General features: G+C 46.0%; 1 protein-coding gene across 1 annotated transcript in view; it reads right to left on the bottom strand.

Moving 5' to 3' along the window:
- Positions 1 to 24,842, bottom strand: part of LOC121310097 (pyruvate carboxylase, mitochondrial-like) — a 70,742-nt gene that overhangs the window by 29,161 nt on the left and 16,739 nt on the right. Inside the window, exon 9 of the mRNA XM_041243349.1 lies at positions 14,976 to 15,158. Coding sequence (XP_041099283.1) covers positions 14,976 to 15,158 — 183 coding nt within the window. The remainder of the gene's footprint in view (positions 1 to 14,975; positions 15,159 to 24,842) is intronic.

The following is a 24,842-nucleotide window of genomic DNA, read 5'->3' as shown; positions in this document are numbered from 1 at the left end:
AGAGAAATGGGTTAACGATAACAGGGTAAGTGCAATTTAAAAGAGACAACTGTTTTCAGTTAGGTGTTAGTGTCTTGGGAAACGAGACCGATTTACAAGGAGCAGAATAACTCGAACACAAAAACGTACGTGTTGGAGACACTCGCAATAACTCTGTGCTCTCTAGTGATATTCCCAGTTCCATCACAGATAGGCAAAAATGTAAAACCGCTCCATCCCCGGATTCCGATATCCAGGGATTTATGCTGGATAAAAAAATACCAGGTATCGTCACGAATGGGATCAGCGGTTTTGCAGACGGAAGGAACAGAACGTGCCACCGTTTCTCTTCCATATTGCAGTCGACTGATAACGAAACGCGATCAGCGCAGGCATGTTCAAAAATCGAAATCCCCGGACCCACGAGCGACCGCGACAGGACACAAAATTACTGCATCGAAACACCTCCTTTTATTTCTCAGGGTTTGCACGCCAAGTTTAGTTCAGAGCAGGTTTTTTAGTTCTTTGTCAGGTGAGTAAATTGATTTACAGCACGTCGCCCTCTTGGAAATGCACTGCAAAACAAAATGCATTTCAAAAACTCCCCATGGCACAGAACACAGACCCCCTGGCAGAAAAAAAAAAAAAAACCTGTCGCTTTGGGTTTAATGCTGTAGGGGAGGGCTCTGTGAAAGGCGATGCAAAATCGAGGCCTTGCTGAGACAGTTGCGCAGCTTTGAAACTGTTTGCCAGGACTTCAGATGGAGCAGGGCAGAGTGTGCTAGGGGAGGAGAAGAAAGCAACAGCTACAGGAGATCAACTCAAAGCAGATTTAAAATGTGCGTTTGCTGCAACGTGTTCTTTTAACCCATTGCACATATTTATTCTGGAGTTTGCAATCCTTTTTGTCCATTGCTCTGCTGACATTTGGTTATTGCTTGCTTTTGAGAGAGAGAGAGAGAGAGCACGCTAGCTAGCTAGCTAGCTATATCTCTCGCAGATTTAAGACCGGCTGTGAGACGCTTATCGAAACGCGATCCTTGAAGCACCGAAAAAGGAGGCAGAGTTTCTGCGACTTCAAAAATCAGCAGAGAGCAAGCACAGAACAGCAGAGCTCTTAAGTGGAATCAGGCTTGAGAGGGTGAGGATTACACCAAAAACGAGGACGCCTCTTGATAACACTGATGCAGAGCACTCCTCTCAAATCATCCAAAAAAACAGATTAGGAACACTTTCGCAGAGAGCTTTGGCAAAACAGACTGAGCAGGAAATCCAGCTAGTTTGAAGACTGAACAAATGAGAGAACACAATAAACCCATACACCAAGCTCCCAGGCAATCATCTCCTTCACCTCTATAACTGTATCCTGGGTCTCTGAAAGCAGGCCAGAACGGAGCGAGGACTCCTTGCAAATCAATTAGCGAGTCCTTGTTCAAATGCCCTTGACACAAGCTTAAAAATAGCACCCGTTCGGGGCTTACCCCACAATTGGGTCAAGGAGGCATTTTTCAGATCACATTTTGAGTCTTCCACATGCAGGGGGAGTAAGTTACACAGCTTCAGATGCTGCACGCACAAACGACACCTATCCAGGAAAACCTTCATGCATCATACATGCTATTGGTACTTGCAGATCTAGGAAGAGAGCTCCACTCTCAACACTGCAGAGCGGTATAGAGGTCTATAGGAAAGAGAACTCCACTCTCCACACTGCAGAGCACTCTAGCAGTATAGGAAAGAGAACTCAATCTCAGTTGGAGTCTGGAACAATATTGTAACTTGCACAACAAAATGAACAGCGTTTAGATATTGTGAGGAGCGCAGGCAGGAGTGCAGCTTCACACACGAAGCGAGGCAGTATGTAGGACAGGCGCTCATCTGAAATTCAACAGAATAATAAACTGTGAATCACTGCATTTTGAAACGAGAGAGCTTTTGATCCATGAGGGAAGGCACAAAATCGCTGTGCTCAGTCTCGCTTGCTGTACAAAGATGGCAATTTCACATGACAGCCGTTATCACTGACCCTGAGCTCAGAGAGAGAGAGAGAGAGAGAGAGAGAGACAGAGAGAGATGTAAAGCAGATATAAATCAATGTTCGTTGACAGAGGGGTCAACAGCATCTATTAGAGACACCGGGCCTGGCAATGTAACACTGGAGCGACTTTCAGATTAATCTGGGCTGATCTTGGGAGAATTCCACATGACAATCCCTTTAAAAAAAAAAAGCTGTACAAAAACTAGAGAGGTTGCATTTAATTAAAGTGCTTCAAAAAAGCACTGGGATGAACAGACCGCGAAAGACGACAGATTTATAAAAACAAACAGTTCAGGTTTGGAGAGTTAGAGAGGGGGCATAATAAATGTTACCTAAGATTCACACTGAAATAAGACAGTGAGCCTTCATGGTGTGTGTTTACAGTAGACAAGAACACCAGAAGACAAGAGTTAACGGACATTCACTTCTTGGTAGTTGAATATCAAATCCCTCCTAATCCCAGAGTGTTCCAGGCTGATAAGCTGGACGCGAGTCTAGCACATTGGATCAGCTTGTGTGTCTTAATCAAAGCTGCTTGAAAAACTCCTACAGGCTCAACTGTGACTCGCTCAAGCCGTGATAAGTGTGACCAGTTAATTCAGAGCAGATTAAAGCCAGGAGCCTGATCGTTCAAACGCCTGGCTCCTGATCATTGCAATGTTAATACTAGACTTCATTGAGGGGAGCTCTGAACCCCAGGACTGGGTGCAGCAGCAGCAGGGCTAGTGTGAGTTTCTAACCCTGCTCAAACTCCTGCCTCCTGATCATTGCAATATTAATAATAATAATACTAGACTTCATTGAGGGGAGCTCTGAACCCCAGGACTGGGTGCAGCAGCAGCAGGGCTAGTGTGAGTTTCTAACCCTGCTCAAACTCCTGCCTCCTGATCATTGCAATATTAATAATAATAATACTAGACTTCATTGAGGGGAGCTCTGAACCCCAGGACTGGGTGCAGCAGCAGCAGCAGGGCTAGTGTGAGTTTCTAACCCTGCTCAAACTCCTGCCTCCTGATCATTGCAATATTAATAATAATACTAGACTTCATTGAGGGGCGCTCTGAACCCCAGGACTGGGTGCAGCAGCAGCAGGGCTAGTGTGAGTTTCTAACCCTGCTCAAACTCCTGCCTCCTGATCATTTCACTGCTACCAGCTTGATTAGCCCCAGGGTGTCTAGGCAACACGATCAGGTGGTGAAAATGGCAAGGCTGATGTATTATTTATCAGTTTAAAATCACTATTCTATTGTGCTTCAGGCAATGCCCCTCGTTTTGTAAATCTCTCATCGCGGACAGTTTTGCAATTAGTGTTGAAGTGGCCGTCAGGCTTGTGAAGTGAAACGCGCCTCGCAGCAGTGTGGCTGTCCTCTCTGGTCTCTCTGCAACTCTGGGAGAGAGGGGGGGGGCTAGTATTGCAGGGGGAAGGCTCAGCATTTTACCATCAAGAGACTGCTGCTCCACTTGTGTGATCAATGCTGCAGTAAATAAAATCACCATTTAATAAAATTAATTCAGTACACGAATGTTTTGCACCTACAGCCCAGTTCAAACCCACTGCCTTCCACGCTGCAGCCCAGCCCTCTAACCACCGAGCTCCTCAAACCTCCTGCCTCCCACGCTGCAGTTTTACAAAATGCACCTTGCACGTTTGTTAATAGGCGTGTGCTTCTCATTCTAGCGATGCTTGCTGCAGTATTAAAAATATGGATTTTGCACCAGGGAGGGGTTGACAATGCAGACAGCTGGTTCGGAAGCTCTGACAGGATATCAAAGGCTGCTGGAAGCAGCATTTCGCAGTTCCTAGCAGCCTCACCTCTGCTCCGAGCGTCGCAGAAACTGTATTGAGATTGCAAAAATGGTTTTCAATCTCGTCGTTTGATGACAAGGGGGGGAAAAAAGGTTATCCACGAATTGGTGAATAGACTTCCATTACACACCGCGCAGTTCTGTGTCTGTCATTTTTAGCTCTGGTCGCACTGCTCCGTTCTGGATAAAACCAAGCTGAAAATAAATACATTTGACGAGACGGCATTCGCTGCTGTGATAGGAATCTGGCGCCAGTGATCTTTAAAAATTGTTTAAACGAAAAGTGTTTAACAAATTAAAAAAAAAAAGAAAGCAAATCTCGTTTAGACTCACTGAGTGCCCCCCCCCCCCACCCCAACCCCAACCCCAACCCCAACCCCAACCCCAACCCCTTCCACTCTCTGAACAGCCTCCCTCTGTGCTGGTGGATCAGAGAAAGAAGGGGAGGCTCTTCCACTCTCTGAACAGCCTCCCTCTGTGCTGGTGGATCAGAGAAAGAGAAGGGGAGGCTCTTCCACTCTCTGAACGGCCTCCCTCTGTGCTGGTGGATCAGAGAGAGAGAAGGGGAGGCTCTTCCACTCTCTGAACGGCCTCCCTCTGTGCTGGTGGATCAGAGAGAGAGAAGGGGAGGCTCTTCCACTCTCTGAACAGCCTCCCTCTGTGCTGGTGGATCACATCAACACTTCAGTCCACATTTTAAACCCGTCTGAACTTGTTACTGGGGAAATTCCAATGTTTCCTTCCTGGATTGGATGGCCACGTTTTTTTTTAATCTTGGGGGGAGGACAATTTTCCGAGCCAGTGGCCGGTCTTTGTGGAAGGAGATTAGATTTTTAGCCTTGGTGTCTGCGTGCATGTTTTAAAACTAATGCATGTCGCTGCCAATGCTGCTGCTCGTTTGATTTATTAAGACCCATTACCCTCTGTGCATCAATCTGCCTTTCCCTGCGTCTCTCTCCCCCTGTGGTCTCTGTGTACCTCTGTTAGTGTCCACATCCATTTAATAGCACAGCTCGATTTTACAGTGTCAAATATCAAAAAGTTACATTTTACAAGAAAAAAGATCAAGTTCTTAATGTTCCTTGAAGATTACTGGACAGTGAAATAAATAATGCAAAAGGCAACCTTCAAAACGCGGTTCCCTGAAGTGCTTTTCTGCTCTGGTCTGTTTGTTCCAAGCTGCGATTTGCAGTCCTTGCTCTGCAGATGCGAGATCTTGCTGCTTAAAAAAGGTCACCGAAAAAAGGTGGCTCCAGTTTATTGACGGAATTGGTCCGTCTCCTTCAGTTAGCGTCTCGGGGCTTGCTGCTATTGTGAGGGGCGTTCACAGAGCCCCTGGGCTAGATACAAAGTGACTGGATGAGTGGCGAACAGCGTTCCAGCGCAGCGTCACTCGATTACCTCTGCACAAGGACCGCTACGCACCTCCTGCCTTTGGTCAGTTCTAAAAATAGTCAGTTTAACCCTTTGCGGTGCGACATTCCAATTTTTCCTTTCCGGTCCGATGTCTGATCCTGTCCGACATCAGAAACACGTCAAGCACTGGTCCCTAGTCGCTTTCAATGGCTGAGAGAGGCCAGTGGATCTGAGCAATACACAGTCCCTTAAACACAGGCACACAAGATAGCAGCTTCTGCATCCAGCGGCTCAAAGAACATCGTGGACATTCTCCAAGCTTTCTGAGTAACAAAATGGCTTGGATCGCATTACTGAGGAGTTCAGTGATAGAGCGATCAGGAGAGGATTGATCAGTATGCACGTCTATAATGAGGCATGTGAAATACAGCGAAGGAGGAGGGGCGGGGCTTGGCTGGAGATGCCGTACTGGGGTGCCCTGTTGATATGCAGTGCCTTTTAAACCTGTGAATACAACTACTTTTTAAACAGCGCTTGCAAAACGAACAGCTCGTGCGAAAATAAATTAGACCCAACCACCTCACTGGCGCCAAGTAAATGGACCATAAAGGGTTAAATGCACGAGCAATATAGATATCCTGGGATGGGAATAAGACTCCCATTGCACAGCGGTTTGATCCATTCCTGGTTTTGAGTTTAAGCCACACACGAGCTGGTTACCCCACACACACTGGGGCTAATTCGCGCTCACTGTAGTAAAACCTGAAACGGACCGAACTGCTACGCAATAGGAGTCTGGCTTCCATCTCGGACATTTCCGCGAACTGCAGTTTTATTAAACCAAGAAGACATTGAGAACTAGCTGTCATCGAAACTGGAAGGCGAGTCAAATCGTACGACGTTTGCTGGCTTTACTACACATCGCCCCCAGAGTTGAGAGAGAGAATCGTGCATGAAGGAGGAAGGAAGGAAGGAAGGATCAATGATATCTGACAGCACAGGTTTTAGAATAAATCAAAGCTTAATGGGCAAGTCACGTAAAAGTCCAATTTATATTTTTCATACTCTATTTACTCCTTGTAAAAACGAGCCACACACACTTAACCTTGCTGAACGCTTATTGAATTAATCTTAATGATAGATAAATAAAAGCAGAGAGATTACCCTGCCTGTAGTACAAACAGACAGAGTTACTGTTTTAAACCAGGGATAGTAGTCATACTCCCAATGCAGAGCGGTTTGAGCCAGTCCGGGTTTTACAAGCATTCTGTGACCATTAATAATAATAATAATAATAATAATTGCAGAGCAGCTTGAACCAGTCCAGGCTTTCTATCCTGCGAGTTGAAGATGACGCTACCAAGCCTGACGCAGTATAGAGATTTGACCTGAATACACTTTCTATAAAAAGAAACCAAAAAATGTACCTCCGTTCTATAGAACTGAAGTCAAGCTCACAGTAAAACCTGGAATGACTCCAAGCGCTATGCAAAGGAAGTCTAATTCCCCATCCTGGTGCATGCCACACACACACACACACACACACACACAGTCTGCCCCTCTGCTTCGATGCAAATTTCAAAACAGCAAAGCCAGCCAAAGCCATTCATTAAAGTAATTAAACAGTGATGTCGACAGGCAGATGAAGGGGACGGGCTGAGCAGTTGGTTTCACTCAGTATTACTGATTTTAGGCTTGATGCAAAAACGTGCCGACACACACACACACACTAGATAAACCGAACTGCACACGCAGGCCTTAACATGAGGAGTGATTGTGCTCTGCTCAGTCACACGTGTAAAAATGCACACAAAGGGTAACAGTGCACCTTAAATCATATAGAAATTTATAAAAACAACCGAAAAGGCCTCTCCCACACACACCCCCCAAACAAAACAATAAGTGAAAGGGAAGCCAGCAAAACGAGAAACCGATCACGCTTGCACAGTGACACGGGCACTTGCACAAATTCATCTCGACTAACGCATTTTTCTTTTTCTCTGCAAATTTAAGAAGACGTCCCCTTCTAAAACTCTGCAGACTGTGCAGAAAATTCTAGCCGACCCAATTAAAACACACGACAGTGAAGTTCGCTGCCCTGTGCTTATGGGAAACGGAGGGGATATAAAACCCACCAGACAGCAATAACGAGGTGCAGAGCGTTCAATCATTCACCGGAAGCAAACTAAACCAGCTGCCCGGTTGCTCAAAGACTCGAGGGATGAAAACGGCAATGCAATAGGATCTGGAGAAAACGAGGTCCAAATCAAGCCACTCGTAAAAATGACAAGGTTAGGTCTACACTGGCTTCTCGCTCATGTTGCTGTTTTTTTTTTTTGGTACGGCAGTTCAGTGTATTAAAACTTCAAGAATCAAAAAGGCATTTGAAAAACGTTCAGATCCGTTAAAATAAATGGCTTCTTTGTTGCTGCCTATTTTTTTTTCGCCAGGAGGCAGAAAGCCCACATAGTGCAAGTAAAATGAATATAACATAATGATTAGACCTCGGGGTTGAGTTATAAAAAACACATGCGCTTCCAATGTCATGATGAGAGAGAGAGAGAGGGAGACAGCGACACAGGAAACAGACAGAGAGAGGAGACAGACACACACAGGAGACAGGCAGAGAGATGAGACAGAGAGAGACAAGACAGACAGACAGACAGACAGAGAGAGAGTCACAGACAGACGCGAGACACAGCGACACACAGAAGACAGACGCACAGAGAGAGGCGGAAAGATGAGACAGAGAGAGAGAGAGAGAGAGAGAGAGAGAGAGAGAGAGAGAGAGAGAGAGAGTGCACTCAGAGCCTTATAACCTGTTGACTTTTACATATACCTCTGGAGAAAACAATGCTACCAGTAATGAAACATCTCAGTGCAGTTGTGAGGACGCGGTATAAAACCCATAGCGGTTTAACTACAGTATACATTGTCCGAGTTCACATTCCTGGACTGACTGGTGCTTGTCAATCTGTTCACACACACAGGCTGCTGAAGCCCTGGAATTGGGTCATCTCTCTTGTACAGAGTTTATGATTGCACAGTTGCAATACACCATCTGGTCTGCAGCACTAGGAGACCTGAATTGGTATTTCAGCACCAGACTGATAGACAGCTCCCAGCCTGCACTGCAATCAAAGCTCAACAAGGACCCCAAACCTCGCTTTGTCCCTTCGTATCGCTCCTCCACTGCACACTGGCATGCAAGGGAACCCAGGTAAAAACAGACTAACATTCCCAGAGCTAATCAAGACATTTGGGCTGGAGTTTTCTGGGCTTTTGGGGCAAAACGGGAATACCCTCCCAGACAATTCTCTTTTGAAGGGCTACTGAAAACCCATCTGGTCAGACCTGCCTTCAACTGTTAGTAGCGTCCTTGTTATGTGAAGCGCTCTGATGTGAACACATGAAGGGCGCTATATAAAAAAGGCAAGACAGATCTAGACACACACATTTGTTTGTGTTGCTCTGTCCATTTCCTACCGCGGTTCCTCGTAGCTTCTCTTGCCTTCGATTTCCAGTCACGCCCTTAAAATCGGACACAAGCGTGCCGGAGATATGGAAGCCCATCAGCCCTGGCCTATATCAAATTGACAGAAATAGTCCTAATTCCAGGGTGACTCTCGTTCAAGGTTTAGCCAAAGGACATGGAGGAGAGCAGTTCAAGAGCGTGGAATTCATGAACCAATTAAAATTGGAAGCTGCTAACCTGCAGAGACAGACAGGAGGTGCTGGAGACTAAAACAAGAGGGCGAGAGAGAGAGAGAGAGAGAGAGAGAGAGAGAGAGAAAGGCTGGCGGTTTTCTTCCTGGTCCCCACAGCGCTGGGGACACGAGTCAGGAGCAGTCTGCTGATCAGAGGAGAAAGAGCAGAGACAACGAGTCCCTTTGACTGCTCCACTTCAAGAGCAGAACCTCTCCAGGCTTCAGGAGAGAGAGAGAGAGGCAAAATAAGAAAGAGAGGAGAACGAGAGAAAGAGAATGAGACAGAAGACAGAGAGAACGAACGAGAAAGAATGGAGAACGAGAGACACACAGAATGAGACAGAACGAGAGAGACACAGAGAGAGCCTGGGGTTGAATCTTTGAGCACGCTCCAGGGCTTTCCCATGCTTTTATACACAGACAGCTTAGCACTGCAGCCTCACAAATCCTCTGCAAGAGAGGGTGAACAACAGATTAAGAGATCCGAGCGGGGAAAACAAACAAGGCTTCGACTAAGACAAGGCGCTAAAGCACTGAGCCGATCCCAAGGACGGGAACGAGACTCGCCACAGCAAAGCAGTTTGATCACGATCACGAGCATCCAAAAACACAAATGCCTGAAGCAAAATAAATGTAAAATTGCCTGGATGCAAAATGTTTAAGCTTTTAAATCAAGCAAGGTCAACCACGGAAAAGCAATGCACGGCTTATTGGAAACGTAAAATCGAAGGGAAAGTCTGCATTAATTTATAAATAAAAGGAGAAGGGAAAAAAATAAATAGACTCTTGATATTGATGTGGCCTGATAGGAATTTAATTTGTGCCAGGAAGCAGATGCACCAGAGCCTGTCTAAATGTAAAACTCAATTTAAAAATAAAAAACAGGCACGTTAACTCGTAAACAGACAGAACGTGAGGATTTAAACGCTGGGATAATCCCCCCCCCCAATCGAAATTCAATTTTAAACTTTGGCATGTTTATTCAACTCTGTCCTCGTTCAGAAGAAATTCATTTTCAGCGGAAGCACACATTTGTCAAAACCAAGCATGCATACTGCAAGGATCATTTCCATTCGAGTCAACGCAAGTTTATTTTTATTTATTTTTTTAAATAAGCATGCAGGGTTTGAGTTTGAGCAGGGCTAGAAACTCACACTAGCCCTGCTGCTGCTGCACCCAGTCCTGGGGTTCAGAGCTCCCCTCAATGAAGTCTAGTATTATTATTATTAATATTGCAATGATCAGGAGCCAGGAGTTTGAGCAGGGTTAGAAACTCACACTAGCCCTGCTGCTGCTGCACCCAGTCCTGGGGTTCAGAGCTCCCCTCAATGAAGTCTAGTATTATTATTATTAATATTGCAATGATCAGGAGGCAGGAGTTTGAGCAGGGTTAGAAACTCACACTAGCCCTGCTGCTGCTGCACCCAGTCCTGGGGTTCAGAGCTCCCCTCAATGAAGTCTTATTGAAACAATGCAATATTGCCAAACAACTCCCATTAGCGCAAAGCTCCAGTCATGCACACCTATCTTATTAAAAAAAAAAAAAAAAAAAAAAAAAACAGAAAAAAACACACATCACTACAAGTTGAGACATTTTCTTCCCTAAATTGTGCACCTAGCGACCCGTCCCAGCCTGAGAGACATGCAGCGAACATTTCCCACTCCACGGAGAGTCAGGGAGAAAGGGAAATCTTTAATGGTTTCCTTTACCCCTCATTGGCCCCTCTGTTTTGAAGATCTTTGCACAAAGTATTATAGAATTTGGAAATCACTGAATATTCTAAATTCTATACAGGGAGATTAATTCTCACCCTGAACCCTCCCTGCTATGATACAGGAACACACACAGAGCTGCAATCTGGCAGCAATCAAAACGTGTGACCTGAAAACACAGGTAGCAGAAGGCTGCAGTTTTATCTGTAGCTTCAAATCTGAAACCTTTCCCACGACCGACATGCTGCAACGAAGTAGCAGTTTGGGGAAGATGACAGCTGCAGAGGCTTGCAGCCACTGAACGGTGCCAAACACCCCCCACCCCCCACAGCTCCAGGTTAAACTGCAGGCACAGTGAAACCAACACCCCACTGCACGTTTAAAAAAAAAGGTGTCAAGGTCTCATAACTCATTATGGAAAAACCCAACAGTTGCTATATAATTATTAACTGCATAGAAATCAAATCTGATTGAAGCAGACAGCGACTGCGTGTCTGTATTCCCCCGGCGATCAAGTACCCCCGCAAGTGGCACCCATTCCAGCCCACAGCTTAAGTACCATCATTAGGTTGTCGCAGTGCGTGCCTGTTGCATCACAAAAGCCAGCTATAACATACAGGCAGCAATATCTTTGGCATGCCTTCCTCTCGCCTCTGCTTGGCATTGGGGACGGTGTGGTCTGTGAGTCATTAAAACATTTACAATAGTATATATTTTCTCTCCCACACAAGGCTCGCAAGAATCCATATAGAAGTCGATAAGCATTAATTTGTTCATGTGTCAGATCAATTCATAATTTCCATATTTCTCACCTGTCTTAACGACTTGAAGCTTAAAACCACAAAACTGCATTTCGGTGTGTGTGTGTGTGAAGTGGAGCCCGCGTGTGATAATGTTGCCAGTGGCACATGAACGAATTTCAAAGCTCTGGGTTAGCAGCACTTTGAGATAATATTGCCAGCACTAATCATAAGATAATTGATTTTAAAAGCCTTGGATGCATTCAATAGCAGTGACCCTTCCCTATCTAGATGCAGTAATCCTTTTAGCAGGACAATTCAAAAACGTTCTGCACGCATTTCAGGGCTGTCTTTTCATCTAGGGGCTGCGAGCCCTACTTGAACAGAAGCTGCAAGCAGCCATGCTTTCTGGAGCCACGCTTGCACAGAAAACGAGGAAGGGAACGCAGGCCGGAGGCTTAGATGAGCTGGATTTGTAAAGAAGTCTATTTACAGAGCTGTGAAGCTGCAAAAGCTTGTTTTTATAACAGAGTGATTGAAAAAGGAAGAAAAAGAGTGCAAGATTAAGACGCAAAAACATCCCACTGAAATGCATTGGAGCATCAGAGAGAATTTTTTCTCCCCTGACATTCTATATATAGTTTTTCCTCAAAATCATAGACTGACCTTTTCTATCAAAATTTGACAACTGCCCAGGCAAAGATAAAATACAAAGCAGTTCTGGTTTTAAAGGATTTTACATAAAATTCTTACTACTAGATACAAATACATAAGAAACTGTGGAGATCTTAAAATTGACATGCAAAACACATACTTGTTTTACAGCATTTGAGGGCTTTGCATTGATATAGTGCGAGGGGGCCCACAGGGCTCACCACAATACTGGGTCTAAATACAAAAAAAAAAAATCTGTTTTCATTTAAAATAGATTTCTGCAGCATTACATAAATGAGGAAGGCCAAAGGAAAAGCAACACAAGAACACCAGATAAAATTCCATTCTTTATTGTAGATTAGGCTGAAAACTACTGGCTACTTAGACCTGGGACAAAGAAGAAATCAGAAGGAAACATGATTCAAGTCTATAAATCTTAAAAGGAGTTTATATCATCAACCCAAACCATTACTCTGCAGAAGCCAGGATCGGAAGACGCACAGTTAGAGAGGAGACAGATTTTGGACAGGGGAGAAGGAGACGCTTCTTCACACAGTGGTGGGGAGGACGAAGAATGAGTTCTAAAAAAAAGGTCATGCTGTTGAAGCAGAAACACTTGGACACTTTCACCCCTCAAGCTACAGGAGCAATCGAACGCATGCAATGTGTTGTATAATTCTGTACAGGCTTCGATAGCGGTCTGCCGATTTGACAGGAGAAATAAAACACATCAATAAAATATATTTCACTCCCAAGTAGTTTTCTGCAGCCGTCAGGAATAACTTTAAATAAATTAGAGACTGAATAAATCTGATGTTCGCATAGACATCTAAAAACACACACACACACACAGACACACAGGAAACCTACAGTCCTATGTCAACTCTGCTGGCTTTGCATTTTAGCCGCGATTCTCACGGAACACAAGAAATGCAAGTCAGGACAGGACTTCGACACTCTTCCGATTTCCTCACTCAGAGATCAAGCCTTTCACAATCCAGGCTTGCGCGGCACCAAAACATTAGCACGATGAAGACACATCTGCTCACGACAGGTTGAGAAACATGCAAGAAAGTCAACCTCAAAAATAGCACTGAACTACACACCAGGGTCTTGCATATAAACAAAAAAAAAATTGGGTAATGAGTACCGTGGCTTTACCACTCCAGCACGACAAGATTTGTTCCTCTATTTTGTTGCTGGTCAGTGCAAGCTCTCCAGCCTGCGCTGATGTAGGCCAATTCTAAAGATCAGGGATTGACAGGCTGAATTACACTGCCAAAAACAAAACACATGCACTCGCTCAATCACGGAATTATCAACACGGGATCTGAAAGTTCAAAAATAATCAGGCTCAAAAAAGAGCATCAGGTTATAGCCGATCACCACCAGAAGAGTCTACAGGAAGCAAGACGAAATGGACGATGTCTGGTGCAAGAACAAAAAGACAGTTGGACTGCACCTCTGAATCCCAGTACTACTTATTCTATATAGAGGAGCACGGCAATACTGACGCTCACATTAGCACATTGATCAAATAAATCGCGACCTGCATATCGCAACGTGTCACATCGCTAACCCTTAAACAGCGCTGCAGCCTCATTTGACTGAGCTTGCTGTCTACTACTGTGGCCTTCGGATTGCCCTAGACTAAAATGATTGGTTTCAAAACGAGCTTATTAAAAGACTCCACATCCAGGAGACAGCAAGCCTCCTCTTTCAACGCGTCACACAGCAGCTTAAGTTGAGCGTTTAACTCTGCGAGCGGGCCTGTTCGTTACAGCCGGGCCGATTGCGAGAGAGCAAAGGCTTTGGAAAGTCTTGCTTCACACATCCCAGAAAGATCTGTGCAAGACAGCGCACAAGGAAAGGAATGATACAGTCTGCCTTCCGCAGTGTCGTCTAAAAAGACCTCTAATCGAAGGGGCTCGGAAAGGCTAGGGAAGTTAGATCAGGAGCTGATGGATACTGCCGAAGCAGGGCTGTCCAACCTCCTGAAACTAAACGGCAGCAGGGGGAATGCGATCGTTTTACCAGGATGTCTTATTGCTGATAACATTAGTATACTCTTGAGAGTGCGGTGGGTTTGAAAGCCCACACGACAGAAGGTTAGCTCATTAGCGATTGCAACAGAAGCTCTTTCAGGTTGTACAAATAAATAAACACTGTTGAACCAATCCCACAGCACTGCTGAATTTGTAACAAAATCCATTTCATCTGGCAGGTTTGCTTTCTTTCCCACCAGTACGATTAAAATATCCTCCACAGGCTTTAGAAACAGGGCTAAAACTAGCGATGGAGGGGGGTGTAAAAATCAATGCTGCCTTTCTCCAAGAACCACAGTGATCACAGCAAATGTTGAGACTGGCAGACCACTGCACAAGAAGAAAGCCACTTCACTGCAGAGAGACATTTCCACATGCACTGGCTGGAGTTTCCATTCAAATACCACTCTCTTGAACAGCGTGGAGCAAAACCACATCGAAAAAGTGGCAGCGGTCATGTGATCAGCACAGACCATGGCACAAAAAACACAAGAGGTCCGAGCAAAGAGTCTCACTTCTAGATTTTTCGGAAGCACGCTCACAGGTTGAAGAGTTGTTGCTTATACCCAAAGGGGTCAACTGGACTTGACCTTCTAAGGTTGCACAAAAGAAAAACCACACTATTGTCCGGACCTCTCCCCCCAGGTGAGGATCAGGCTACCTGACCATTCAAAACTGCAACAGCTGCTTGGGTTTGTGTGGATCGCTGTTCTCCGCAGGAGGGCGAAGAAAAGCAGAGATCGCCACAAACCCAAGCAGCTGTTTAAAAACACAGCCCCATCTAGCCTTCGTCCCTCACCCGATTACCAGCACCTGATTTCTGCAGACGGCTTGATCTCAACAAGCCAATTAAAAATGGGTTCGTGCAGCACTGGCAGGGAGAAGACTCTGCGCTCAGCTGGCTCAAGAGATTAAAAAAAGCACGGCGGTTCCCTACCTTGACTCCGCGGATTCGGAACTCCGCCAGCGCCCGGCTCATTTTGCTGGCAGCCGTCTGGTGGTCCTTGCCGTGGGCGATGACTTTGACCAGCAGGGAGTCGTAGTGAGGAGAGATGACCGCTCCCTGGAAGGCCGAGGCGCTGTCCAGCCTTATGCCCATCCCTTCACCGCTACGGAAAACCTGGAGGAGGAGAAGGTCATTATTCTGAGAGGCTTTATTCAAAAGCAACTTGGAGGAGACTAGGAGGGTGAACGCTCCTTCATCAACTGCTGCAGAGTCACTTTCAATAGGACCTCATTTGTTTGAAGTCTCATCCGAAGGACGGAGCACAAGGAGGTGACTTCAGGGTCACCCACAGGGAGTCGGGATTTTAACCGGTATCAAGACCCTTTCTTTAACCACTGGACCAGCGAGCCTCCTTACATATCAGGAGAGTGATGAGCCGAGACAGGACCAGTAAAACCAGCGTCTAAAACAGACTCCACCAAGGACGATCTGCACCCATTTACACAGACAAACTCTCTTACACCACGCACGCACAAAGCATCTTAATCCATCTTTAAACACATTTCTGTATTTCTATAGATTTCTGTCATCCAGTAGGATTGTCATGTTTGTAATTGCTTTGACAGTATTTCAGTAGTCATGACAAAGCATCTTGACAGAGACAGGATAAATGGACATCTCTGCATATTGATTTTTACAGGGAGATTCTTAATTGCCGCAACATTGACAGTGCGAAAAAAAACTGGAGGGCGATACAGAAATGTCTAACATTATGTAAAGCTACTATCCAGGTGATTACACTTTGAGAACTGTTATTGAATGCAAATCATGTGGGTTTTAAATGCACATTTAGGCACGGCGCACAGATTCAAGGATACCAGCAGCACTACCCACCAGTCTGGTTTGCTGGAGCAGGAAAACGATCAAGTTAAAAAAAAAACAGACGAAATGAGCTCGAATGGCAAGATAATTATGACAGATTCATGCACGCACAGGGATTTCTGTAGACATGCAATAAGATTCAAACAACCATTAATTGCAGAACAGATAAAATACCAATTTATACCACTCTGAATAAGAGCGCTGAAGAACTATTTAGGTCAGCGCTTTGGATAAGCAGCCAGTGAAGGCACAGCCCGCAGTCTTGACTTCTTGTCCTGTTCTAGATGCGGATCCTTTACAATACCGTGTTCTGAAGGCTCAGCAGGGACCTGACGAGCCCTTCTAGCGACATGGTTTGCAGGTTCAGCAAAGACTCAGGTATAAAGAGGTCATGAAGAAGCAGCAGTTATTGAGAAATCAGAAATCAATAAGGCTATAGCTGGCTGAATGTCAAAACTTGCATTTCAAACTTGTGCATGTAGCAGTTTCACCTGGTTCACCTGGTCCTGGTTTTACTATGCGCTTGATTAGCCACAGTGCAGAGGTAACAGGTGTGTCTTATTGAACCCCTAGTAAAACCAGGAATGGATCACACTGCTGTGCAAAAGGAGTCTTGCTTCCAGCCCTGCCACAAAAGTCGTAAACATGGGCAGACGCTTTTATCCAAAGTGACAGACTGGGGGGGGGGTGAACTCTGCTTCATCAACAACCGCTGCTGTAGAGTCTCTTCCAATAGGACCATGTTTGTTTGATGTCTCATCCGAAGGACGGAGCACAGGGAGGTGAAGTGACTCGCTCAGGGTCTCGCACACAGAGTCAGTGGTGGAACTGGGAACACTGGTAAAAAGCCCCTTTAAACCACCAGGCCACCAATCCGCAATATACAACACCTGGCTTGAGTAACACAGGACAGAGATGTCTGTCTATCTAGTAACCAAGGCACAGGCATATTACGCATGATCACAAGGAATCTGAAAAAAAAAACACAAAAAGCATTGCTGTGGTGCTTGGCTATCCAATCATCTCTCTCCAGGAGTAGCGAGAAAACAGGAGAAGCACAAAGACACCGATCCCATTACACAAAGCACTTCAAGGTCCTTCACAGACCTGGCAGAACCCTTCTCAAATATGAGAGAGAGAGAGAGAGAGAGAGAGAGAGAGAGAATTCTACATTCTTGCAAACACGTTCAGGTTTGTTTTTCAAGTAGGAGAGACACCCTCCTGTGTTACCAGAGCCAGAGCAACCCTCACAAAAAAAAAAAAAAAGGATAAGGCTCTAGAATAAGGAACTCGAAATAAAAAAAGAATTTCCCTCCCCTTTACTGGAAACACTTGCAATACAGCAGGGTCAACATCAAATTAACTAGGCAGATCCCCATGTTATTATTCTGGTCCCCACGCCCCCCATGTGTGTGTGATGTAGATAGATCTAGATGGATACAATATGCCTCCTCTTGAACAAAGGGGGCTCATGTGATCAAAATTGCTGGTTTCTTAAAATCCAGTGTCCTGGCAACAGACTGCCTATTAAAAAAAAAAAAATCAAGTAACTGACAGCCTCCCTCTCCCGTCAGTCCTAGCAGAGAATAGATTGCATTGGAAATGAGAAAGGGAAAGAGAAGACCCCAGGGAGGACAAAACACCAGCAAGAGAATAACTGTAGGACTGGGAGGAGAGAGAGAGAGACACACAACATAGCCCCAGGATAGCCAATTCAATAGAAAGAGCATCGAGTTATCCTTTTATCCTGCTCGGCGTCCATTTAACGCGAGTGGCATCTAAAACAAGATCATCTTTTTATTACCTCTCGCAATGCTAAACAGACCCAAGACTGAAGCTGTTTAAAAAGAAAGAAGCGCTCATGAAATATGGATGCAGGAGCAGGAAGAAAGTTAATAAAAATAAGGACCTTGGAAGCAGAAAGAGAATTTATTTATTTATTTTTTTAAAATCGCACGTAGGATTCAAGAAGAATGAAAAAATGTAATAAAGTTTGGCAAGTACCACCTGTCACAGTTTCAATAAAAGAAAAAACACACAAGATGGAGGAGTCAAAGCAAGCAATAATGGAGGCTCAGTGGTCCAGCAGTTAGAGAAATGGGGCTTGATCCCAAACCCCGGCTCAGCCAGCGACCTCTCTGTGCTTCACACTTGTGAAGCAGCGCTGTTCTGTTGCAACATTAACAGGAGCAATCTGCAGCATTGAATACAATTTTTTTTTAAAAATCCATAATTCATTACGTTGTCCAGATTTGGTGTCCTTGTCTCGACTTTGACTTGCTCAGTTTCTAAGTGTCTAGCGATATTCCAGTGATCTGTACACCATTCCTCGTAACCGACTGTGCCAGTGGTGTTTAATAACATCACTGAAGACAATTCAAACTCTTTTGGGGGGGGGGCATATCAGAAAATCCATCCAATCGCAGCAAAGCATTTGCCAACGTTCCGGTACCTCTCACCCTGTGTACAGAGGTTACCCAGTGCATTATAAAAACACACCCAATTCTAAAATCAAAACCATTTCCTGCGCCCTCGACTCATTTGATTGGTCGATTTGCTGCTGTCCCTACTGTCTGCTCGCTCTCACGCCTGGAACAGCTGGTTCAGGAGAGCAAAACAGAATACTTCGATCTGCCTCACAGATGACTCGCCAGATCTGTCCAGTGTAATTGAAACTGGAAGGTGTGGAAGCAGTGTGGCTCTAGTGGAGCTGAGGAGGGACTGGGAGGGGGGGAAGCAGTGTGGCTCTAGTGGAGCTGAGGAGGGACTGGGAGGGAGGGAAGCAGTGTGGCTCTAGTGGAGCTGAGGAGGGACTGGGAGGGAGGGAGCAGTGTGGCTCTAGTGGAGCTGAGGAGGGACTGGGAGGGAGGGAAGCAGTGTGGCTCTAGTGGAGCTGAGGAGGGACTGGGAGGGAGGGAAGCAGTGTGGCTCTAGTGGAGCTGAGGAGGGACTGGGAGGGAGGGAAGCAGTGTGGCTCTAGTGGAGCTGAGGAGGGACTGGGAGGTAGGGAAGCAGTGTGGCTCTAGTGGAGCTGAGGAGGGACTGGGAGGGAGGGAAGCAGTGTGGCTCTAGTGGAGCTGAGGAGGGACTGGGAGGGAGGGAAGCAGTGTGGCTCTAGTGGAGCTGAGGAGGGACTGGGAGGGAGGGAAGCAGTGTGGCTCTAGTGGAGCTGAGGAGGGACTGGGAGGGAGGGAAGCAGTGTGGCTCTAGTGACTGGGACTGGGAGGGAGGGAAGCAGTGTGGCTCTAGTGGAGCTGAGGAGGGACTGGGAGGGAGGGAAGCAGTGTGGCTCTAGTGGAGCTGAGGAGGGACTGGGAGGGAGGGAAGCAGTGTGGCTCTAGTGGAGCTGAGGAGGGACTGGGAGGAAGGGAAGCAGTGTGGCTCTAGTGGAGCTGAGGGACTGGGAGGTGTGGAAGCAGCGTGGCTCTAGTGGTTAGAGCTGACACTGGGAGGGAAGCAGTGTGTCTTTTTAAGCCAAGTTGAGCTGTGAAATCTTACATTTGTTGGCTGCCATGGTAACCAAAAAAAACCTCAAATCGCATACTTGCACACACAGAAGCTTTGAACAAAGTATTGTACTGATCTGAACAGACCAGGAGACATGCAACAGAGTTAGACGGACAGAAAAACCACCAACTCTACTCAAGAAACAACCCATATTTATACAAGCAATGCATCAAAAGAAACCTTCCCAGTGAAGCCATTCATCTCGCAACTCAATAACTGGAGCGAACCGAGAGCCTGTCATTCGTTTATACAACACGAGGATCAAGAATTAAGATTCTAAACCTTATTTCTAAACCTTATTCTCATAGCAGCGACCGCGCAAACCCGCCATGTAAAAAAGGAGAACAAAGTCACGGCACGCCTAGGAACGAAGCCTCGGCACAGCATGCTGAAAAAGCAGATTTTTTTTTTAAATTAATAAACTGCCTCCTTTCCCTGCTGCCTCCACTGTCAATCGCTACCCAGACGAAAACCTTGTTGCCATGGGAACAAGGTGACGGATTCCAGAAGTTTGGGGATAATTACTGGAGACGGGAGCGGCGCTGCCACTAGACACCATCAGAAAAAAAATATAACAATTTATTATTAAAGTCATGTGTTTTTATAGATTTTTAATATTCGCTCTTGTAAACTCTGCTGAGTTCAGTGCGGTCCAGCCAATGCATCTGAATGTTACTGAACTGAAGGACAATCTTCTACAAGAGCCTCCCTTTCTCTCTGCTCCAGCAGCACAGAGGGAGGCTGTTCAGCGAGTAGAAGAGCCTCTCTTTCACTGCTCCACCAGCACAGAGCAGAGGGAGTCTGTTCAGGGCGTGTAAGAGTCTCTCAGCTCCACCAGCACAGAGGGAGGCTGTTCAGAGAGTATAAGAGTCTCTCCCCTTTCTGCATACACATCATAGATGTCTTAAAGGCAGGACTCATTAAAAGAGAGCAAAACCCTTCTTGACAGAGAAACTAAACATTTCAGGGAACGCGGGGGGGCGGGGCTAGCATTAATTCACCAAACAGAACGATGACAGCGAGCTGATCGTGTTTCCAAGTCAGTTTACATCCTTCTAACGAGGGCTTCAAGAGACCCAGCAGAGCAATGCGTTTGAAACGAAGCTGCTCAAAAAAAAAAATCAGCAGCTAGCAGAGGCAGACTGGAGGGAGGAAATACACCGAAGCACAATGCTTCAAGACCTCGCAGACCGCCAAGCAGCCAGCAAGGGCACGTTATTCACAATGCAGCCTCGCTCGTAAAGCCAGTCACGTTAATTAAAGCCATGCCAACGCAAAACTGTCATGTGCTGTAACTGTGTTTGGGGCGCAGGTAGCTACACAGGAAGTCCTGTAAAAAACACATTTGATTGTGATCTTTCACATGACCGATTTGAATATTTAAAACCAGAAAAAGTCCCAGAGATTACCCCCCTCCCCCCGGCCAAGAATGTGGCATGCAATATAATAAAAACGAGGACAGCAAGTTTCAGTTCTTCCAGATTTAAGATGACTGAATACTGCACCCAGCTACCTTCCAGACCCTGGTCTCTCCCCACACCCCCACCCCGCCTGCACCTCCTCTCCCCTGCCTCCAGAGCCCGCTCCTCCTCCACCCTCGCCCCGCAACGATGGCACGACCTTCCCTCGGATATCAGGACTGCCCAGTCCCCGACCGCCTTCCAGCGCCTCCTCAAGACAACACCTGGAAAACTCTTCCCTTCTGGACAACACAGCACTTCAAATCCACCTTGACTTGCATTCACCTGCTCCCTATTTCACGGCACTCAACCCTGCACCTAACCCAATCCACAGTATCTCCTATGTCACCCGCACTCTTCTCTAACCATCAACCCTTATCTGCTCTTGAACTGCCCCGCTATCAAATCGCACTGTGTTTTGAATTTTTTCTCAGCAGGACTGAAGTCCATACATATACATATTTGATACATATTTTATATACAACTAAAGTCTCCCTGGGTAAGGGCAGCTGCTAAGAAATACATTGCATTGACAGGTATACTGCAAGCAATGGCGGTTTTGCATGGTTAGAACGGAAGAGGTCAGTTGTATTAAAACGACACCACTTGCAGTTCAGAGAGGCAATACACCTTCATTAAAGATTATCAAGTACTATGGACCTCATTAAAACGTTTCTAAGTGGCTTCGATAACCCTGCCGCTGTCTAGCTCATAAATGCCTTTGTGAAGCTCACTACTCTAAAACGAGGCAACAGCGCAGCTGAGCGCCAAGAGGATCTGGAGAAAAAGGGACGATCCCGTTAACACAGCACTGCATAACCCAATTCGGATTTAAATCTTTATGGAAATTCCACACATTAAAAAAAAAAAAGGGATGCATTAGCTAATTACAGCACAATCCAGGACTGTTCGGGAAGGCAATTAACTTCGAAAACGTATGCAAGAAAGCCTCTGACAATTGCCATTAAAAAGAAATTATGAAAAAGCAGGGACAGCGGGACTAAAAGCAGAGCAAACGCTGACTGCCAGGCGCGAGACGGAGGGCTGGGTGGGAGGGAGGTCAACGCTGCCAGTCACCCTGACAAGAGAGAGGGAGAGATACATACAAAAGCAACCCTCAGGCTGTAATCCAGCAGGGGCTGTGAATCTGAAGTGGCATTATCGCTCCCACAGTGACAGCCCGGCGTGCCCGGAAAACCAAACTGAAAAGGTTAGCGTTTTCACAGGAGACTCTCAATCCATAATCCAAACCGCATAGCAGTTATCCATTTCAGCGTTTACAAGGTCCCACAGTTAAAGCTTATCAAAGTGTAATAAAGCACAGTGAAAGCCTGGTACAGCAGGGGTCTGACCGTGTCCATGAGAGTCCTACAAGTTTGATAGGTGTCTATTCAATGGTAAAGATCTGGAAAAACGTGTTAAATCTTGAAAAACGCTTGTTATCTTTTCTCTGTCAACTTTCACCCTCTCTGTGTCTGCACACTTTTACAAGACTTGTGGCTGGCGGGGGGGGGGGGGGGGGGGGGGGGGTCAAGCCTGCTTCGTTATAAAACTGGGTGGTTTGACTTAATATGATTTACCAGACCTCTCTGTGCTTTGCAATGCTTCCCTATGCTTTACCAGACCTCTCTGTGCTTTGCAATGCTTCCCTATGCTTTGCCAGACCTCTCTGTGCTTTACAATGCTTCCCTACACTTTGCCATGCTTTTACTAGGGCTCGCTGAGGGTATAATCAATACTAACATGTCCTGGTCAGAATGTAATGGGAGTCAACGGGAGACCAGCGGCTGATGGTAAAAATCTCTAGTTAAATGTCACTCACATTGACATCAATTTCCACTGCACTTGACAACACTAGCATAAGACGAGGCAGATCACAAACGAGCACCAGCCCAGAGTACTGCAAAACGAGACCGCAGGTCTCGCTGGAGATTCGACTCCAGCAGGTGACCGATTGCATTAAACAGTTTGAACTGCGGCGTGGAAAAAGCAGGAGAGAGAGAGAGAGAGGGGAGACAGCTCTGTAAAGCAAAGAGGCTGCCTCAGCGTTTGATGCTTTCAGAGTTGCAAACTGATTTAAATAATTGCAGTCTCTGCTTCCGCTCAGAAGCGCTTACATAACCACGCGGAGAGCGATTGTGGCAGATGAAGCAATATAGAATTATACATCAACACATGAGCGGATCAAATCTGAAAACACACTGCAGAATTTGAATAAGTGCCACTGTGTTTGTAACCCATTTAGATACCAAAATCAACTCATCTATCAGTTCTCATCACAGGACAGACAACGGGAACCAATTTGCACAGGGGGAGAGGGGAGGGGGGGCACAAATTAACAGCACGCAGGCTTTGGAGAGTTCCTTTTTCCTAATATGATTGGCTTCAAATAAAAAAATCAGGAGACCAGGATATGAAAAATGAATCTCTAAAGCTTATGAAATTCAAATGCTCCCTTCTAGCGAGATTTATTGCATCCAAAAGAAAATAGCGTGTTTCCTTTATTCCCCTCCCCAGCGTTTCCTTAGCGATTCAGTACAGGTATGAATACCCTGCTTCTCCAGGTTCATGAATTTGCTTTACCGTGCCTCGCTAATCTTTGCAACGCTTGCACCCATTTTCCCTTTCCAGTCCGACATCAAAAAAAGACGTCAGGTCTCCAGTCGTTCTTTTCCCCAGTTTGTAACAGGCACTGCGGTCTGCGGAGGGCGCTGTTCAACAGGAACAGAGTGCCTTGAACTGGTTGGTGTGGCGGTTCATTCCAGGGCCAGCCGGAAGCCAGCCAGGAAGGGGGCGGAGTCCGTGATGTGTCAGTCACGGATTGGAGGAGGACTAGCCATCGCAGGGGGCGTGGCGAAGGGTATAACTGGGGACGCGACAATATAATCTGTTCCGTGCGGTTTTGCGTGACTGGAGAAAGGAAACGGGCTGTGATGAGCGTATCGCGAGGGTTAATCGTTTTTAAACTGTCTGCGCTTGTCATTATTAGAACGCTGACCTCCGGGAGCCGTCTCTAAACCTGCAGTTCTACACGAACACACCTGCGAATCACACTGGCACTCTGAGCACTCTCTCTGGACCTGTGACCGTGTTGCGTTTGTGCGAGTCTTGTACTATTTCAGGACCGAGCCCCGTGGTTTGCCTGAGAGATGCACATCGTTGTGTAGAGTCTGGTATTATTTGTCAGCAAACAGAGCTGCTTGATCATCCCGAACTGTCTTGTGTATCATTCCTGAGCTTGATACCTAGACACACTGGGGGCTGATCAAGCTGGTAGTGAAACCTGGAACGGGCGAACTTGCTATGCAATTTCAAGCCGTTTTAAAAAATACAAAAGCTTTATCATCAATTCCAGTATTTATTTCTTTTGAAGTGGTGACTAGTCGACATGTCGGAGAGGGTTTTAAATTTACCAGGCTTGAATTAGGATTGCAAAGATGAGGAGAAAAAAAAACAGGCTTCGGGAAAAGATTCTTTAATTATTTTTTTTTGAACACCTGCTCCTGCATTATCCTAACCTTGGCTTGGAAACTGCATCAAAAAGGATGTTCAAAGCAAACACAAGGCCATCTCTCTCCCAGCTGCTGATCATGTGCGGCTTTCCTTTTAAAAAGAAAATATAAACCTCTTCGTCCTTTTTGCAGAAGTAAACCTCCTTTGATCTCTCGCATTGCACAAAACAGGCATCGCTGGAAGCAAACGAGATCAGACGCAGCAATGCGGCAGCATGGATCGCAAGAAGACTCCTATTGCATAGCAGTTTCACCCACCCCAGGATTACTGCGCATTTCATTAGCCACAATGCTTCACCATACCTCTGTGCTCTACCAGACCTCTCTGTGCTTTACAATGCTTCCCTATGCTTTACCAGACCTCTCTGTGCTTTACAATGCTTCCCTATGCTTTACCAGACCTCTCTGTGCTTTACAATGCTTCCCTATGCTTTACCATCCCTCTCACTGCTTCATTACACTGCTGCACTTCTACCATGGGAAGCTACAGACAGTTG

This window comes from Polyodon spathula, unplaced genomic scaffold (genome assembly GCF_017654505.1).
Source record: "Polyodon spathula isolate WHYD16114869_AA unplaced genomic scaffold, ASM1765450v1 scaffolds_1727, whole genome shotgun sequence".
Taxonomy (NCBI): domain Eukaryota; kingdom Metazoa; phylum Chordata; class Actinopteri; order Acipenseriformes; family Polyodontidae; genus Polyodon; species Polyodon spathula.
The sequence above is the reverse complement of the archived record's forward strand: the minus strand, read 5'-3'. Positions and strand labels throughout refer to the sequence as shown.